The sequence below is a fragment of the Peromyscus californicus genome, unplaced genomic scaffold (genome assembly GCF_007827085.1).
Source record: "Peromyscus californicus insignis strain IS unplaced genomic scaffold, ASM782708v3 Scaffold_4__1_contigs__length_199733344, whole genome shotgun sequence".
Lineage (NCBI taxonomy): Eukaryota > Metazoa > Chordata > Mammalia > Rodentia > Cricetidae > Peromyscus > Peromyscus californicus.
Window position 1 is genome coordinate 185,403,432 of NW_026294562.1, and position 20,421 is coordinate 185,423,852.

The 20,421-nt window shown below is 44.0% G+C and overlaps 1 protein-coding gene across 2 annotated transcripts in view; it reads left to right on the top strand.

The window, feature by feature from the left end:
- The window catches only part of Lair1 (leukocyte associated immunoglobulin like receptor 1), a 37,559-nt gene that overhangs the window by 5,977 nt on the left and 11,161 nt on the right, over nucleotides 1-20,421 (top strand). The window contains exon 2 of one of the 2 annotated variants that reach the window (XM_052713304.1): nucleotides 18,960-19,034. In XM_052713304.1, coding sequence (XP_052569264.1) covers nucleotides 19,001-19,034 — 34 coding nt within the window. In that variant the 5' untranslated portion in view covers nucleotides 18,960-19,000. Of the gene's footprint in view, nucleotides 1-18,815; nucleotides 19,035-20,421 lie in introns of both variants that reach the window. The other variant, XM_052713303.1, reaches the window with a different exon arrangement.

The following is a 20,421-nucleotide window of genomic DNA, read 5'->3' on the forward strand; positions in this document are numbered from 1 at the left end:
CCTTTAATTCCAGCACTCGGGAGGCAGAGGCAGGTGGATCTCTGTGAGTTCGAGGCCAGCCTGGTCTACAAAGCGAGTTCCAGGACAAGCTCCAAAGCTACACAGAGAAACCTTGTTTCAAGAAACAAAAAAAAAAAAAAAAAAAAAAGAAAAGAAAAGAAAAAGAAAAAGAGAAAAAAGGTAGTTTGTATTATTAACCTAAAAACGCAGAATTCTCTAAGAAATTATGGGCTGTGGAATCAGAATAGTCTGAACCCCTAAATGCCAGAGGAGGAGGTGTGGGGGGGTTGTGTGAGGGGGGAGCTGTGGAGGGGGGCTGTGTGAGGGGAGAGAGCTATGTGGGGAATTGTCCTCTAGGAAAGAAATTTTTGGTGAAATTTGCATATGCATATTTGGAGGACTTTGTTTAATATTTAAAAAATACTCATTATTAATGTGCATGACGGATGTGTAACTAAGTAGGGTGGGCATGTGCCGTGGTGCACACATGGAAGTCAGAGGCTGACTCTTAGGAGTTGGTTCTTTCCTTCCACTGTGGGATCTGAATATGGAACTCAGCTTTTTGGGCCTCCACCCCGGGGCCATCACCCACTGGCTTCTTGTTTAATCTTCTCTATAAGCTGAAGCACTGTTGAGGGTAAGATGGAGAGAAATAGATATTTGTTTTCTCCTCTCAGTTCTGACTAAAACTGTAAACAAATCCATTTTATCTAACAAAAACAAAAATTTCTGGGAGCCAAACTCCTACCAGCCTGCTTCCTCAGGCACAACTGTGTGTGTTTGTTTATATTTCCACAGTCATCATCTCAATTCAGGTACCTGAATACAGTGCTGGAAGGCAAGGACCCCCTCTCGCTCTAATTCCAGGGGACCTGACGCCCTTTTCTGGCCTCTGCAGGCACTGTGTGTATGTGATACACACATAAATGCAGGCAAAGATATAGATAAAAATGAAGATATAGAGAAATAAATAATAAAAAATAAAAGAACACCATAGAAGAGGGGGCCAAAAGGACACAGGAGTCAGAGGATAGAATGTCAAAAGGACACAGGAGTCAGAGGATAGGATGTCAAAAGGATTCAGGAGTCAGAGGATAGGATGTCAAAAGGATTCAGGAGTCAGAGGATAGGGTGTCAAAAGGATACAGGAGTCAGAGGACAGGATGCCAAAAGGATTCAGGAGTCAGAGGATAGGATGTCAAAAGGATACAGGAGTCAGAGGATAGGATGTCAAAAGGATACAGGAATCAGAGGATAGGGAGATGCTCTTTAAAAGAAAGTCATCTGGGTGTGGTCTTTGCCTGTGAGCATGCACTGCAGCTGTGCTTATCTCCACAAGACCTGTACCAGATTGGGCCCATCACTGTTTCATCGCAGATGGGAGATGAGCTTCATAGTACTTTAGGTGCTATGGGCAATTAACAGTTGTTGGGAGAGGGAGTTCTAAATTCTTCAGCAGTGTAACCACTGATATGGTTCCCTTGCTCCATTAAATTCGAACCCCTTCCCGGCACTGTGGCAAGCAATCCTAATTAAATTCACTGGGCCACACACAAGGAAGACATTGGAGTAGAAAGGGGACATGAGAAAAAGGGCTTCAGTGGGAGAAGCAGAGAATGAGAAGGGGTAAAAATGGCCAAAATTACTTATCTAGATATCTGAAACTATTCAAAACAATTATCAAAAGAAAAGAAATTAAAATTATTATTAAAATTAAGAGAAACGAAATCCTAAATCTTCTTTTAGCCTTTTAGGTCATCCCACTCAGTTATCACTTTCCATTTGGAATTGACTCCATTCTCAGACTGAATAGAGCTATTGTCTTAACTCTTGGCCATGGCTGAGCCGCCTCAGTGTCCTCAGCCTTCTGTCTTGCTTCCCACGGGGCCAGCTCACCATTTCACAAACTCTACATCTCTGCACCAGCATCAAGATCTTCCTGACATCTGCCTTGAGACCAAGTTTTTTTTTTCTTTTTCTTTTTTCTTTCATGGACCACAGGATTTCTCCTCCATCAGGGTACATCTCCCCCACCCTCCTGCCCTGGCTCACTGAATGCCTCTAGGACAGCCTTCAGTCCCTAACACTGTGTTATGTCATCCTGCAGGCAGCTTCCACAAGGGGAGCTGTACTCCCACCTCACACCCAGGTGTGAACTCTTGGCTGATTCTCACCACTGGAGTGTGAGCAGAAGTGAGGCATGCAGTTTCTAAGAGAGGGGTACTGGCGTGGGTGCACAGGAAAAGGAACCCTATACACCACAGTGGGAATACAGACTGGTGAAGTCACTGTGGAAATCAGTATGGAGGTCCCTTAAAAACCAAAAATAAATTACTATTTATTAAAAAAAATTACTATGTGATCCAGCTATATTAATCCTAGCTATATGCACAAAGAAATTAAAGTCTGCATACTACAGAAATCCCTTCACATTTCTGCTTACTATGGCACTATTTCCAACAGCCAAATTACGCAACAAGGCTAGATGTCCATCAACAGATGAATGGATAAAGAAAATACTATACATACATAAAGTGGGATAAAGAAGAACAAAATTATGCCATTGTCAGGAAAATGAATGGAACTAGAGACCATTGTGTTATGGGAATTAAGACAGACTCAGACAAACAAATATCACACATTAATCATATTTTATATGTATCTATTTCTATATCTGTTTTCTCAAGTGAAAGCTGAATGGGGAGTATTTGGGATAAAGGGGCCAGAGGAAGGGGAAGTAGATAAAAGAGAGTAATGGGGGTGGGGGAAATGAACAAAGTACAAGGACATACATGTGTGAAAATGTCATGGTTAAACTCATTCCTATAAAAATTGAATAAGAAATAAAACATAAAGATAAAGACAAAAATGGACATATGGGGCAGGGCTGGGATGAGAGGAAGGAGGAGAAACTGTAGTCAGGATGTAAAAAAAAAATAAAATGAAAAAAAGAGAATTCTTTCTCAAGTTCAAGGCCATGGTGAAGTGAAGCTGGAGGAGACCCGGGTACCTGAGCTACCCTAGGAAGAACTCCAGATGCCAGCCTGGATCTCCCACATGGCAACCTCACAACACCAAGGAATAACAAAGCCCACCTTTCTTTAGCTTGTTTACTTAAGCTTGTTTATTTTTAACTGTGTGTGTGTGCTAGTGCATGTACCTATAGGTATCTGTGGAGGCCAGAAAATGGCATCATGTCACTTGGAGTTAGAGTTAAAAGTAGTTGTAGCCTCCTGATGTAGATGTGGGAATCCTGAACGTGGGTTCTCTGCAAGAATAGTATGCATTCTTTATCACTTAGCTATCCTTTCCAGCTCCAGGCTAGTTCATCTTTAAAGTGTCTAATACTACTTCAAGTTACATAATTTCTGAGGAAGTTTGATGTGTATCTTTCTCAGACTATGCATTTCATTGACTTGTGTATCTTAAGTGTCATGTACTGTGAAAATGTACCAGTTGATCAGAAAATGAAAACAATTGCACAAGGTTTCATGAAAAGGTGAAACTTTTTTTTTTTTTACTTATGCTTCCCTATTTTATTTAGGCATGCCTGGCACAGTGATGCCATGCTCAAATTCAACCCTACTTCAAATTCAGCAACTAGAATCTCTCTTGGCAGGTCAGGGTCAACATAACTAGTGTAAACCTGATACTGGATCAGAGATGTTGTTCATAGAGGACATGGGCAGGCACAAAAATATTTTAAGAGAACAGTTCTCTGTTAGGCTCCAGTGAAGAGAAAAAGGAACCAACTCACACACTTGAGGAAAGAGGAAATCCCTGATAAGAAAACCACAGGTAGTTATGATGGAACCTCTCTGATGGCCATAGCCATCTGTTGGCCAGGGTGAGGCCAGGGACACAGCACAATGCCTACTGTGCTTACTTCCTGTTTGAGTTTTGGGTACAGGGAAGACAGGCCCCTAGATCCAAGCCCTGCTTGCATCCACGATGTGGGACTGCCCTGATTCACGGGGAGAAGAGAGAGGGACAGAAGGGCAGTATCTATCCAGGCTTCCTGTTTCCCTGACCCTAGCTAGAACCAAATGCTGAAAAGCCAAATCAAGTCCAGGTTTTTGAGTGAAATATCCAACATTTAAAGTCTGAATTCCTTTTCAAGGGCTGAATCCATGTAGCCCGAGAACAGAAGGGCAAGTCTTTACAATAAATTGTGAAGGTCTATTTTCAGTTGGCCCATGTTAGGAGAGGTCGTGTTAGAGAAGGAGAGGCTGATGCCGTAACTTTGGAAATGATTTTGGAGTTGAGACTTGTATTTGGGACATTAGGTTACAACCCCTCTCCAGATTAACTCTCTTGGCCACCTTCTGGATCCCATGGGTTTTGTCTAGATGGGGAAAATACTTGTTTTTATGTATCTGACAAGGCCAGAAGAGTGCATCAGATCCCCAGGAACTAGAGTTCCAAGCAGCTGTGAGTCACCAGACATGGGCACTGGAATTTGAATTTTGATCTTCTCTCTGCTAGAGCTGTAAGCTCTCTTAGCCATGAAGCCGTTGCTCTAACTTTGAGAAGAACATTTCAAACCAAGGATTAAGACATCATTAGAGTCCAGAACAATGCCAAAGTCATCCATCATTTTCCATAACGCAGACAATTTAGGATTTTGTCATGGTGACAGCTGATGTCTTTGAGTTGGACACACCCAACAGTTGCCCAGTCTCAGGTCCTACTTTTATATCCCCGAGAGGGTGTAATAGTTTTAGTTATTAACTAGACACAACCTATAATCACCTGGGAAGAGACTATCACTGAGGAATTTTCTACATTGGGCTGGCCTATGGGCAGGTATTGGGTGGGGGTCGTCTTAAGTTAATGATGTGTGAAGATTCAGCCAACAGTGGGTGGCACCATTCCTTAACCAGGGGCTCCCAAAGTGAGTAAGAGTGGGGAAATCAAACAGCACAAACAAACAAACAAACAAACACTCACATATTTATTTCTCCCTGTTCTGGAATATAGATATGATGTGACTAGATGCTTCAAGCTCATGCCACAGTAAATTCTGGGCTGTGGTGGACTGTAACCTGGAACTGTGGCCTAAAATTAAATACTTTCTCCCAAAATTTGCTTTTTGTTTGGGTAATTTATCATTGCAACAGAAATGGAACTAGAACAGATAAGAAAATAAATTGTCCCATGTAGAAAATTTTCTGTGTTAAAGTCCAGAGCCAGGGCATTGAGAAGGCAACACCCTTACATACAGCTCACGCTCTTTTTTTTTTTTTTTTTTTTTTTTGGTTTTTTGAAACAGGGTTTCTCTGTGTAGTTTTGGCGCCTTCCTGGAACTCACTCTGTAGTCCAAGCTGGCCTTGAACTCACAGAGATCTACCTGCCTGTGCCTCGCCCGCCGCCGCCGCCGCCGCTACCGCCGCTACCACCGCCACCGCCACCACCACCGGGTTCACATTCTTTATGGTAGAGTGACTACCATTAGCTTTGTGGAGATTTGTGCTGGTTTATGGGAGGAGCTTGGGAATGTCTTCCTTTGGTGATACTTAGAGCTTCGGGTTGCTAAGTTCCCATAGAGGAAAGGGTCAAGGTTAAGGTTAGGTTGTTTGTGGAGAGTTAGAGCAGCATGTTTGCTGTGGACCCCCATGAGCTCAGGTTTTGAGCACTTGGTATCCACTGGGTGGTTTATGAAACCTTTGGGACACAGTGTCTAGTTGGAGGACATAGGCCACTGGAGGTGGGCCTTTGAAGAGGATAGCCTGGTCTCATTGCCAGCCAGGATCCCAGTTTCCTGATCCACCAAGATGTGAACAAGATACACTGAAAGCTCCTGCTGCACAGACCTTCAAGGGAGTCCTTAACTTCAGGCACTGGGCTTGGGATGGGCAACCAGTGAATCTTGGCTGGTTGGTTTCCAAGAAAGGAGATTCTCATATGTAAGCAAGTCTGCAAGGGGAAGTGACTTGTTCAAGTCACTGAAGCTGTGGGAGACTGAACCAGAGGAGGAACTTATCCTAAAGTCTGACTTTGCAGCCAGTGTTCTGCAGCCTTTTTGTTTGTTTGCTTGTTGTTTGTGGAGCCAGGGTTTCTCTGTGCATTCCTGGCTGTCCCGGACGTCTCTCTGTAGACCAGGCTGGCCTTGAACTCACAGAGATCTGCCTGCCCCTGCCTCCCGAGTTGCAGCCCTTGGAACGTCTCAGAAATCTCTCCTCTCTCTCTTCAACTGGACTCCCAGGGCTAGGCCCAGTGGACAAGCATATTTTTATAAGACCAAGCAATCTGGATCCTTGTTTTCGCTGAACATCTGTGAGAATGGTCAAATCCAGAGTAGTGGCAACTGTGCACACTGGGGAGGATGTGGTGGGAATGTGGTTATGGGCTGTGGAGAGTCAGTGTGGTGTGGCAGCTGCAGACACAGTGCAGCTGCCTCCATGAGTTTCGTCTTCTTCAGGACATCTTGCAGAGTTGAATCAGACCATATGTGCTCTTTTGAGACTGGCTTCTTTCACTTAGTAATGTACATTATTTTTCTCCAAACTCTGTGGCTGACAGAGGCATGCATATATATTTTTTACATACTATACTTATATCAAGGCTGAGCGGGGCATCCCACCAAAAGGGAGTAGGTTCCAAGGAGCCAGCTCATGTGCCAGGGGACAGATCCTGGTCCCACTGCTAGTGGTCCCACAAACAGACCAAGCTGCACAACTGTCACCCACATGCCAAGGGCCTAGGTCAGTCCTTTGCAGGCTCCCTAGCTGTCACTCTAGAGTCCGTGAGCTCCCACAAGCTCTGGTCAGCTGTCTCTGTGGGTTTCCCCATCATGATCTTGACTCCCCTTGCTTATATAATCTCTCCTCTCTCTCTTCAACTGGACTCCCAGGGCTAGGCCCAGTGGACAAGCATATTTTTATAAGACCAAGCAATCTGGATCCTTGTTATCTGCCCAAGGAAATTGAGAAACTGTGCCTATACATACATACACACACACACATACACCACACAACATACACTCATCACACACCACACACACACACACACACACCACACACACACACACACACACACACACACACACACACATACACATACACCACACACAAACACACACACATACACCACACACAAACACACACACACACACACACACACACACACACACACACACACACACACACACTCCTGCTCATGAATTTGGAGAAAAATAATGTACATTACTAAGTGAAAGAAGCCAGTCTCAAAAGAGCACATATGGTCTGATTCAACTCTGCAAGATGTCCTGAAGAAGACGAAACTCATGGAGGCAGCAGCAAGCAGTTGAGGTTGTAGGTCAGAGTAGAGTGCTTGCCTAGCGTGTGTGAAACCTTGGGTTCTGTGATAGTTAATTAGTGGGATTTAGTAACACCACGAAATCACACCTCTGGGTGTGTCTAAAAGGCAGCAGTTCTCAACCTGTGGGTCTTGACCGTTTTTTTTGGTGGGAGGAGTCAAATGACCCTTTCACAGGGGTCACATTCACATACCAGACATTCTGCATATCAGATATTTGCATTGTGATTTATAACAGTAGCACAATTTCAGTTATGAAATGGCCAAGAAAATATGGTTGGGGGTCACCACGATGAGAGAACCTGCATTAAAGGGAAGGTTGAGAACTGCTGCTCTAAGGGTCTTTCCAGAAGGATTTAGCAGAGCTGAGAAGACTGTGTTGGTGACTGTGGTCCTCTGGACTGAATGAAAAAGGGAAGGCAATGCAGGTACCAACATTCACCTCTCTCTGCCTCTTGACTGGCAGATATGTGACTAACTGCCCCATGTTCCTAATGCTATGACTTTTCTGCCACGGTGGCCTGTACCCTGGAGCTGTGACCTTCAATAAACCCTTCCTTCCTTTCTTCCATTAATTGCCTTTGTTAGGTATTCTGTCACAGCCGTGAGAAAAGGTAACTAAGACAAGTTCCATCTTCAGAAACACACACATGAGAGAGAGAGAGAGAGAGAGAGAGAGAGAGAGAGAGAGAGAGAGAGAGAGAAACACAGAGAGAAATAACTGGGTTACAGATGTTTTGGGGGGCAGCAAACCGTAATTGTGGCCCCATGTCTTGGACATTTGCCCAATCCACAGGGCACACAACGCAATGTGAACTGCAGATCCCGAACGACAGCAGTGTGACCCTGTAGCTTTATCACAAAGTGTACCCCTTTGGTGGAGCAGAGCAGGCCTGGGAGGACACCGGAAACTCTGTTCAACTTCTGGTCAGTTTTCCCGTGAACCTCAAGCTTCTGTTGAAATCTATTTTTAAAAACCGGAGTCAAATGAGCCATCTGAGTTTGGTGTCTGGTGGTGGACATTGGTCTGGCAGGTGGGGCTTGTGAAACTTCAGGCATTGCTCATTGTACGAGAAATTTCTCAGTGAGGTAAGGTCAGAGGTGAGAGGAGCGAAGTTCAAAGGAAGTGGTGCTTCTGTTCTTCTGAGAAATTGGCAGAGGAAAACACAGCCTACTGCCTTGCCACATGCTGCTCAGAGCACCGTTTCTGATACCTTTACCTGTTATTTCAGAAATACAGTGTCTAGAGGCAGTCATAGTAAAGATGCCAGTTGGAGTCTTCCTGTGGTGGGAACTGGCCCCTGGGCATGTGGACCATCTGCTTCTGCACTTAGGAAGGGTTGTGGGAGAAGAGGGAGGGCAAATCTCAGGCGAATGCTCTCACACTACCAGGTTTATGTGCTGTAAGCTGGAAGGCTGGATTCATATCTGGGAGGTGTAACCAAGAGTGGATTGTGGCTGAGGTGGGGGAGCACTGTGCCCTGTTACTCTTCAAGCCTGTTTCTGGTTCAGCACACCTGGCGTAGGAAAATCCTTCCCCTAACACTCAGAATCTGTGCTTCTGTCTTTAACATGGAGATCCCACTGTGGTTGGAAGAGCTGGTGTGATTGTGGTTTCTCTGGGAACGGCCCTGAAACTAAAATTCCAGAAGACATGCTGATCATTTCCAGGGACTTCTCCTAAATCGATGGTTTGAGCTGAGTGTGCATCACCAGAAAATGCATTTGTCCACTTGGTTGGTGCAGGGAGCTCATAGTTCTGTGAGCTCTTTAGATTAGGAGAAGAAGGGCCTCACAGTCACATTTCTAAAACCTCAGTTACACTCAATACAGAGACACTTATGACCATGTGACTCAATATTAACCATGGAGAAGGTGCCTTATTGGTGGTGGCAGTTCTCGGACACCACAGGTCCCCAGCTGCAAGTTCTTCCTCTGTGAACAGAAAAGGGAACAGTAGCTCTTCTCTACGCCCATGGCTTACTCAGAGTCCAAACCTCAGGAGCAGTCAGGAAAGGATATTAGATGTTCCTGGTGATCCCCCTTCATTCTGAATCATGTATTAGCATCCTCAGAACAGCCATGATTCATGGTAGCTGTGGGTGAAACTCCAATGCTCTTGCAAGTTCATGAAGCTGTAACGCATGCTACCATGGTGAACAGACAGAACACAGGACTGTTTATTTATTCTCATGACTATAAGTGCATCATGCAGTAAAAATGGTGTTGAGTGGCCACATGAAGGTTGTAATGTTTAGTGTTATCTACTAGAGAGATTCTAGCATCATCACCTAGGAGAGGGGCCTGTGGACATGGCTTGAGGAATTACCTTGATTCTGTTCATTGAGGTGGGAAGCCCCACCCACTGTGGTGGCTCCTTTGCCTGGATGGGATCCTGGACTGTACAAGCAGAGACTGAGCTGAGCAGCAGCAAGCATTCATCACGCTCTGCTTTCTGATTGAAGGTGCAGTGTAACCGGGTGCCTCAAGCTCCTGCAACTGTGACTTGCTTGCCATAATAGATTGTACCTTGAACTGTGAGCTAAAATAAATCCTGTCTCTATTAAGTTCCATTTGCTGAGATGTGTAAACAGACGGTTTCCTGTCCCAATTGCTTGCTCCCAAATAAACAACACAGAGGCTTAATGTTATTTATAAATGCTTGGCTGATAGCTCAGGCTTGTTACTAGCTAACTCTTACACTTAAATTAACCCACAATTCTATTTATACTTTGCCACATGGTGGTAGCTGTTTTAGCATGGGACATTCATTTCCTGCTCCCACTGCATCTGCTGGCGAGTCCTGACTCCACCCTTCTCCTTCCCATCTTTCTTTCTTTCTTTTTTTTAAATTATTTTTTATTTTTATTTTTTTTTAAAGATTTATTTATTATGTATACAGTGTTCTGTCTGCATGTATGCCTACAGGCCAGAAGAGGGCACCAGATCTCATTATAGATGGTTGTGAGCCACCATGTGGTTGCTGGGAATTGAACTCAGGACCTCTGGAAGAACAGCCAGTGCTCTTAACCTCTGAGCCATCTCTCCAGCCCCTTCCATCTTTCTTAGTTTGGTTGCCCCACCTATACTTCCTGCCTGGATACTGGCCTATCAGTGTAGAGTAACAAATCTTTACAGTGTACAAGAGGATTATTCCACAGCAGAGGCATGTTATCACAACAAGAAGAGAGAAAACAGGCGAAGTGCTTACGTCTTCTCGCTTGAGTACAATTCTTGTTAGTAAAATCTGAATAGAGTCATCCATGCCATTCTCCAGCTGGTGGCTTCATTCTTCACTGAATCATGAGTGAATTATCATGAATGCAGTGGTTCAGGATAATTTATTGACTTAATTTATTTATTGTAAATTTACTGACTTGCAGTTTGCGAAGTTAGAAGTCCCAACTGATACTACATGTGGGGGATTCAATATAGTCTCCTTCCTTTAATATCTGTGTTCTAGTGTCCGCAATGGAAGTTTAGAAATATTTATTTTAAACAAATTTATTTTTTCTCTCTCTTTCTCTCTCCATGTGTGTGTGTGTGTGTGTGTGTGTGTGTGTGTGTGTGTGTGTGTGTGTGTGTGTGTATGTGTGTGGTGTTACACTACGTATGCACAGATGCCTGTGGAGATCAATAGAGGATGTTCCATCCAGAGCAAGAGTACAGGAAGTTGTGGGCTGCCCAACATGGGTCTTTTGCCAGAGCAACAAGCATGCCTAACCACTGAACCTCTTTCAAGGCCCCAAGGGATTAAGTTTTAACATGTAAGTTTTGATGAGGGAAGGCACACAAATGTTCAATGGATAACAGCGTAAAAGACAGTGTCAGGTGAGACCTCAAGGAACTTATTTTTTAAGGAAATAAATAAAATTCATTTATTTATTTTACATCCTGGCCACCATTTCTCTTCCTTCCTCTCAGTCCCTCCCCCCACCCCCCTCTGTTCCCACCCCCTAATCCATTCCTCCTCTGCTCCTGTTTAGGAAAGGGGCAGACCTCCTAAGAGTGTGAACAAAACAAGGTACTAAAGCTGCGGTAAGACTAAGCACCTGGACAAGGAGACCCCGTATGAGGAGTAGGGTCCCAAAAGCCAGTAACAGAGTCAGAGACAGCCCCTGCTCCCGATGTTAGGAGTCCCACAAGAAGACCAAGCTACACAACGTAACACATATGCAGAGTGCCTAGGTCAGTCCCATGCAGGTCCCTGGTTGCCAGTTTAGTCTCTGTGAGCCCCTAGGAGCCCTGGTGAGTAGATCTGTGAGTTTTCTTGACCCATCTGGCTCCTACGATCTCAAGGAACTTCTTAAGGGCTGGAGTCTTACATTTGGCTCCAGAGTTGTGATACTGGGATTTGGAAATGCACGGTGCCATACTTTTGCCATTTCTTTCTGTCCCATGGGGGATTCTGATTGGCCAGGTAAAGCTGGGCACCCACTCCTCATCAACAGATATGTGAATAAAAATGTGTTGTATTTACACAATGGAACTGTATTCAGCCATGAAGAGGAAAGAAACATGAGAAAGGAGAAACATCATTCTCAGGAAAATAGATGGGTCTGGAGTTTATTATACTAAATAAAGTGAAGTAGACCCAGAAAAAAAGACAGTTATAATATGTTTTCTGTCATATATGCAATCCACATCATATACCACACACACACACACACACACACACACACACACACACACACACACACACACACAGGGTTTAAAATAGAACACAAAGTAAGATGAACTGGACCACAGTAGGACTCAAGAATTTTCTTCTTTAAAATGTGCCAGTAAGAACAAAAACTGTCAGATGGGAGTTGACATTCATAATGTATGGGTTTGACACAGAACTCATACGCTTGCTAAGAAAAGAAATTTCTTCCCATTTAACTGAAGTATACCTCATTTAGGAAAAAAAAGAGGAAAAGAGAAATATTTCTCAAAAATAGAAAACATATCCAAATGGCAAATATGGTCTCAATGAGTTAGTCACAGGAATGCAAAGTAAAACCACAAGAAGTTGCCATTACCAAAAGTGATTTGGCTAAAACAAAAACAGAAAAACTTCAAGAGCTGGTGAAGCCATGGGGCTTGGTGGGAGCTGATCATTTTGGAAAATGAGATGAAGACAGTTCAGACCACATATAACAACTGCTAAGCTCATACCAAGACATGGGCATGCGAGCCCAAGTTCTGACTTCATGGATTCAACCAATGCTGCAAAACAAAACACACACACACACACACACACACACACACACACACACACACACACACACACACATACACACACACGGCAGGTATTGTAGACATGGTCAAAACCTGTGGCTAGAAACTAGGCATAATCCTAACCCTAGCCCTAACCCTAGCCCTAATCCATGGCTAGGGATGTGAGAGGATCTAGGGGAGGAACCTGTTGTTTTTTTTTTAAATGAACATGTTTTCAAAGCACCTCTAAATATTTGTGTTTATGGCCATACATTTGTGCTGATCTCAAACTTGGTCAAAGAAGCTTCTCATTGCAGTACACAGTGGTTAATGTTGACACTCATAACTGCAAAGCACTGAGAACAAGCAGCTTTGAGGGTTCAGCCATAGATGGGACACCCATATCAACCTATCCCCTGCCCCAAGGCTCAGGAATCATCATGGAAGAAGGGTTGATAGAGTGTAAGAACCACAAGATTGGAGGAGTTCTGTGAAATGCTTGGCATGACATGGCTGTTAGATCACAGACTATGGTGTCCTGCACAAGATCAAGCCACTTAAAAATCCAATATGGATGGGGTAAGGGCTCTCTAGGTCCCACTTCTAGCTTAGGATTGACTGGCAATTGATGGCTTCCATGAGAGGGTTTACTTTAAAGGTGTGGCCCATGGTAGGTTGCTCCAGTGGATGTCTCTACATCCACGAATATTTGGGTATCACTAATTTGATTTAGTGGGTTAAAATTAATTAATTAATAAATAAGCCCAACATAGCTTGGAGGCACACGCCTGTCATTCCATAACTTGGGAAGTAAAGGCAAGCAGATCTAGAATTTGAGGTCATCCTTGACTATATAGTGGATTAAAGGCCTAGTTACATGACACCATATCTTAAAAAGTAGAAAAAAAAAAGAGGAGAAGGAAAAGGAGAGATTTAAAAAAGGAATATATACATGTATGAAAATACAAAATATAATATAAAAACATTTAGTTCCATTCTGTAGACTCTAAAAATTTCTCTGATAAGGCTTGAGATACATGGCAGTCTAAGGGTATAACAATAAGTCATTAGGAGTTGGTATATAATGTTTTTTAATTTACATACGTGCAACCAAAACACTCATACACTTAAAACAAAATGAAAACTATGTTAAAAAGAAAAAAGGTTAAAGAGTTTGTAGCTATAACTGAACAGCAGAGTGCTTGCCTGGCATGTGGGAGACCCTAAATTTCTTCCTTACTACTGAACAAAAAAAGAGAGGGTATGTGGAAGGAGAGAGGGAGGGAGGGAGAGAGAGAAGGAGAGAGGGAGGGAAGGAGGGAGGGAGGGAGAGAGGGAAGGAGAGAGGGGAGGGGAGGAATTCCAAGGATGGAAATTTTCGAGTTTGATTCAGCAACTCATCAATTTTCTAGAGACCCTGACTCTCATGTTTGGTTAGTATTTTGGTTAGTACCAGGGGCTTGCTATTGCTTAGGTTTATAACTGGATCCCTGGGAGACTTAGGTGGAATGTGGAGGAAGGAGAAGAGAAAAGAGAATGGAAGAACTAGATGGGTAAGAACTTGAGAGGAACAAACTGAGATGAGGAAGAATTAGGTTGAAGGGCCAGAAGAGAGTACTAGAGAAATGAGATGGAAAATGAGGAAGAGACAGATGGGGAAGAACAAGATGAGAGAGAAGGAGATGGGAGAGGAGCTGATAGGGGAAAGAACTAGATGGATGAGAACCTAGAAGGGGCAGAACTAGATGAAGGAATTAAGATAGAACCTAGAGGGAACAGTAGATAAATATAGAGAGAAACCAGGCAAGAAAGGAGCTAGATATGAGATCAGAATAGAAGCTGTGTAGAGAGAGAACCATCACAGAATAAAGTGTATGAACTAAGGAGTTTCATGTACATAGATTCATTTCTTTTCATCAAAGATTAATTATCAGCTGGTTGTAGATTTTTCCCGGACCCTGGGAGGGGACTATAGAGGGTCTGGATCTCCATAGTCCACGATAAGAAGTAAAAGCTGGCAAAGGTCTCCTTGTGAAACCATTTTTTATAAAGGGTTGATTCCCACAAAACCTCAATGCATAAAATGTATTTTGTTTTAAGTATCATTTGGCTATATTTGGTAATCTGAGCTCCTTTAGAAAAGCTGGGCCTGGCGGCACACGCCTTACAATCCCAGCTACTTGGGGCTTAGGCAGTACCATTGCAAGGTCAAGACCCGTGTGGGCTACAGGTTGGACTGTTGAAACTATTTTAGTTCAAATTTCGTTTCCTCCCTGTCCATGTTTGCAACCTCAGGACAGAGCTGCGCCCACAGAGCTAGGTCTTTATTAGTAGGATGATTGAGCACACGCTGTTTGACCCACCACCACCAGTGTCAGCTGGAGGCAAGGTGTGCAGGAGTCACCGTGCCTGTCTTCAGACACAGAAGACTTGGAGACTCTGGGAGAGGACACCTCTCCTCTCCCTCTGCTCATGGCACACTAAGTGCTGCCTTCTCTGGTCTTGACATAAGGGTATCCATCCGTCCTCAAACTCTAGGTCTGTCTCTTATCTATTTAGTCTCTTCAGAATTTTGTTTATGCCACTCTGACCCACTCTAGTTTCAATGGTACTACAAGAATATAGAGAGGGAGGGAAAGAGGGCTGGAGAGAGAGAAAGGAGGAGGGGACAGGGAGAAGGAGAGGGATAAAGAGAGGGAGAGGGAGAGGGAGCTGGCTAGTGTTTTGTCAACTTGACACAAGCCACAGTAATTTGGGAAGAGGAGTCCAATTGACGAGAGAGAGGAGGGATTATATGAGCAAGAGATATCGTGACCATGGTTGGAAAAAGCACAGAGACAAATAGCTAAACAAGCGGAAACACATGAACTGTGAACCAATAGCTGAGGAGTCCCCATGGAACTGGACCAGGCCCTCTGGATAAGTGAGACAGTTGATGAGCTTGAATTGTTTAGGAGGCCCCCAGGCAGTGGGACCAGGACCTGTTCTTGGTGCATGAGCTGGCTTTTTGGAAAAGAGGGCCTATGCTGAGACACTTTGCTCAGCCTTGGTGTAGGGAGGACGGGACTGGACCTGCCTCAACTGAATCTACCAGGCTGGGCTGACTCCCCAGGGGAGACCTAGCCTTGGAGAAGGTGGGAATGGTGGGGGGTGAACTGGAGGGGGAAGGCTGGGGGTGGGTAGGAGGAGGGAGGACAGGGGAATCCATGGCTGATATGTAAAATTAAATTAATTATAAAATAAAAATATTAAAAAAAAGAAAATGCCCCTGCCAGGAGGTGATGGTGCACGCCTTTAATCCCAGCACTCAGGAGGCAGAGCCAGGTAGATCTCTGTGAGTTTGAGGCCAGCCTGGTCTACAGAGTGAGATCCAGGATAGGCACCAAAACTACACAGAGAAACCCTGTCTTGAAAAACCAAAGAAAAAGAAAGAAAGAAAGAAAGAAAGAAAGAAAGAAAGAAAGAAAGAGAGGGAGGGAGGGAAGGAGGGAGGGAGGGAGGAAGGAAGGAAGGAAGGAAGGAAGGGAGGAAGGAAGGAGGAAAGAAAGGAAGGAAGGAAGAAAGAAAGAAAAATGCACTCATCAGGTTGTCCTGTAGATAAAGTTCTGAGGCATTTTTTTGATTATTGATGGATGTGGGTGGACTGTGGGTGGTACATTCCCCGGTATGGTAGTTCTGAGTTTTATAAGATAGAAGACTGAGTAAGCCATGGGGAGAAAGCCAGTAAGAGGCATTCCTCCACAGGCTCTGCTTCAGTTCCTGCCTCTGGGCTCCTGCCTTGAGTTCCTGCCCTGACTTCCCTCAGGGATAGTGTTACCTGGAAGTCTCAGATGAAATAAACCCTTTCCTCCATAAGTTACTTTTGCTCGTGGAGTTTTATCACAGCGACAGAAAACCTAGTTAAGACAGAGAAAAGGATAAAATCTGTTCTCTTAACATTTTTACTGTGCAGTTCTGTATTATTGACTATAGGTATTATGTTGTCTTAGAGTTATTCTTATTGATTGACTAAAAGTTTTGTCTATTGATAAATAACTTTCCCACATTTTTCCTTCTGGTAGACAGCATTCCAAACCTTGCTTTTACGAATTTGACTTCTTTAACTGTTTTATAGTTTTTGAGGCAGAATCTTGCCATATAGCTCAGGCTGGCTTAGAACTCACTATGTAGTGCGGACTGGCCTTGCACTCATGGTGATCCTCCTGCCTCATCCTCCCATGTGCAGGGATTGCAAGCATGGATCAGCATATCCAGCTTGAATATGACTACTTAACATACCTCATATGAGGGGAACAATGCAGTGCCTGCCCTTCTGGGGTTGTTTGTTTCACTGGGCCAAGCCATATGATTTTTGAAGGTCCAGCCATAGGATTTTTTTCATATGGCACCATCATTGTCTTCTCCATTCCACTGTGTATAGGCACCACATTTCACCCATTCTTTGTAATTATTTCTCCATCATAGCTCTTGTGAATAGTGTTGCAATGATTACATGAGTGCTGACTTCTCACTTCCATGCTTATTTCACCCACTTACTTCGGTTCTATTTTTAATTTCTTATTTTGTGAAATCTTCATGCTGTTTCTAAAGAGGAAGAGCTTTCTTCCCTCTGATTTACATTTTTTTCCACTAGTGGCATGGAAGGAATGCCTCAGATCCCCCAAAATGATTCTGACTCATTCGTTCAGAGGCGGCTTTTCCTCATAACAGTTGGGGTCATGGGTTCCTGTTAACAGTATGATAAAGGTCCACTTTCACCACTTATGATAACATTTGTTATCTTTTAAAAATATGATCTGGGGCTGGATAGATGGCTCAGCTGCTCTTCTTGAGGACCCAGGTTCAATTCCCAACATCCACATGGCAGCTCACAACTGTCTGTAATTCCAGTTCCAGGGGACCTGAGACCCTCCCACAGACACACAGACAGGTGAGCCACCAATGCACATAGAATAAAAATAAATCTTAAAAATATCATCTGGGCTGGGCGGGTGGTGGCGCACACCTTTAATCCCAGTACTCGGGAGGCAGAGCCAGGTGGATCTCTGTGAGTTCGAGGCCAGCCTGGTCTACAGAGTGAGATCCAGGACAGGCACCAAAACAACACAGAGAAACTCTGTCTCGAAAAAACACAAAAAACAAAACAAAACAAAAACAAACAAAAAAAATTGTCATCTGGCCCGGCCACACTAGTGGAAGCCCATGAACTGTGGACTGGTGGCTGTGGAGCCTCCATGGGACTGAACTAGGCCCTCTGGGTACAGAAGATGGTTGTTTGGCTTGAACTGTTTGGGGGTCACCCAGGCAGAGGGATCGGGATCTGTCCCTGGTCTATGGGCAGGCTTCTGGAATCCGGTGCCTGTGGTGTGACACCTTGCACAGCCTTGGTGCTGTGGGAAGGGGCTTGAACCTGCCTAGGCTCAGTGTGCTGGGCTCTGCTGACTCCCCATGGGAGACCTTGATTTGGGGGGATGTGGGGATGTGGGGTGGCTTGGGAAGAAGGGCTGGGGGTGGGAGGAGGGAGGAGGTGGGATCTGTGGGTAGTATGTGGAGTGAGTAGAAAATTTCTTTTTCTTTTCTTTTTTTTTTTTTTTTGGTTTTTTCGAGACAGGGTTTCTCTGTGTAGCTTTGCGCCTTTCCTGGGACTCACTTGGTAGCCCAGGCTGGCCTCAAACTCACAGAGATCCGCCTGGCTCTGCCTCCTGAGTGCTGGGATTAAGAAAATTTCTTAATAAAGAAATATGGAAAAAAAAGAATAAACACTGAAACAAAAATTGTCATCTGGGTCAGTGAGATGGCTCAGTGAGTAAAGATGCTTGCTTCCAAGCCTGAAAACCTGAGTTAGATCCCTAGGACCTACACAATGAAAGGAAAAAACCAACTTAGGCAAGTTGTCCTGTGACTGCTTCTCTCTCTCTCTCTCTCTCTCTCTCTCCTCTCTCTCTCTCTCTCTCTCTCTCTCTCTCTTTCTCTCTCTCTCTCTCTCACACACACACACATCAATATTATTTAATAAAAGCCATTATCTATAGCAGCACACATATAATGTGTGAAATATCTGCTTGGGATCTTACAAAGATCATAACATCAAACATTTAGGGGGGACTTTATGATTCTCATTTTAAACTTTAGGAAATATGAGCTTTGGGTGTTGAAATGCCTTGTCCAAAGATCGATGTCCATTAGTTTCTACAATAAGGACTGACATGTAAAATCTTATACTTCTGTGTCTTACATATTTACAGCAAGACAAACATATGGAGGGATGAGCTCGCTTGCACCTGAACTCAGGGACCCTAACCTATTTTTTTCAGAATCTGACGCCTTCTCACAGAGCCACTAGAGGAAAGAGTGGAAAGCACAGGGGAGAAACCTCTTCCTCTTCGTGTGAGGAAACTGATATAGAAACCTTGTGATGAGCGCCAGTCCGCACATCCTGCCTCTTGTGTCCACTGCAGGGCTTCAGCTCCAGACCCGGTCAGACTGCGGAGCCTGAGTCATGTCACTCCGTCCTGCCATTGTGCTGGCCCTCGGTGAGTCCTGGGAGAAATGGAGGGATGAGGGAGGTGATTTGGGGAAGGGAGTCTACTCCCTACTCAGGCCTGAAACCAGCCAGGCAGATTCTGGATCCCTTTGGGAAGAGAGTCTCTTCACCCCATCCTCTACTTGGAAGATTATTGACTTATTGGACTTATTGATAGGAACAGGAATAGGCATGCGGCCAAGTTCAGCTTTAAAAGGAGTTAGGAAGAGCCTGTTTGGAAGGGACGATGACCTAGGGAACGTTTGTTTTTCTCAGTGTCCGAGGTTGAACTCAGGGCCTAATGCAGCTAGGTAAGCACGCTGCCACAGAATTGTAGCCCTTGAATTCACGCCTTCTTTTTATTTTTTAAGATCACAGTGGTTACATGTTATTAAATACCCTTGTTCAGAAATTCTTTTATTTCTAAAAAGTTTTCATTAGTTTTTTGAGTTTCTTACATTTCTCAGACCCAACTTTTCCAAGATCTACCCGCCTTCTCTACCCACTCAACATTGTGTCCATTTTTATTTTTTTACTTTTTTATTTTTATTTATTTATTTTTATTTTTGAGACAAGGTTTCTCTGGGTAACAGTCCTAGCTGTCCTGGAACTCTCTTTGCAGACCAGGCTGGCCAGATGAACTCACAGAGATCCATCCACCTGTGCCTCCCAAGTGCTGGGATTATAGGCATGTGCCACCACCACCCTGCTTTTTGTGTCCATTTTTAAAAAGCCCTTTAAGATAAATTTGTACTGCTCAAACATTCTTGCATGTGGTCTAGCACTGGAGAATGAATGGTTGACTTAACAGGGGCTACACTTTTATTTATTTATTTATTTATTTATTTATTTATTTATTTATTTATTTATTTATTTATTTATTGTTAATTCATAGACAGTGTCTTACTATGTAGCTCTGGCTGTCATTGAACTCACTGTGGAGACCAGACTGGATCTCCAACTCACAGAGATCCACCTGTCTCTGCCGCCTAAATTCTGGTATTAAAGGTGTACTTCACTACACCTGGTTCCAGGGGCTACACTCTTAAAACTGACTCTTCCTCTTCCAGCAGCCAGTAATGACCATTCGCTCCAATGCTAAAGCAGGGAGTATGTGCCTAAATTTCCTTCCAGTTCTGGGATTTTGTCTGACTTGGGCTTGCACAAGTCTTGTGTACACTGTCACCACTGCTCTGTGTTCATGTGAGCAGCTGCCCTCTGTGTTCAGAATATCCTGTAGTCCCTGAAATCATCTACTGCCTCTGGCTTTTATGCTCTTCCCACCCCCTCTTCCAAAACGATCCCTGAGTCTTGAGAGGAGGAGATGTATGGTATGTATGTTCCCTTTAAGGTTGAGCATTCTGCAGTCAGTCTCTTATCCTGTGCACCTTGATCAG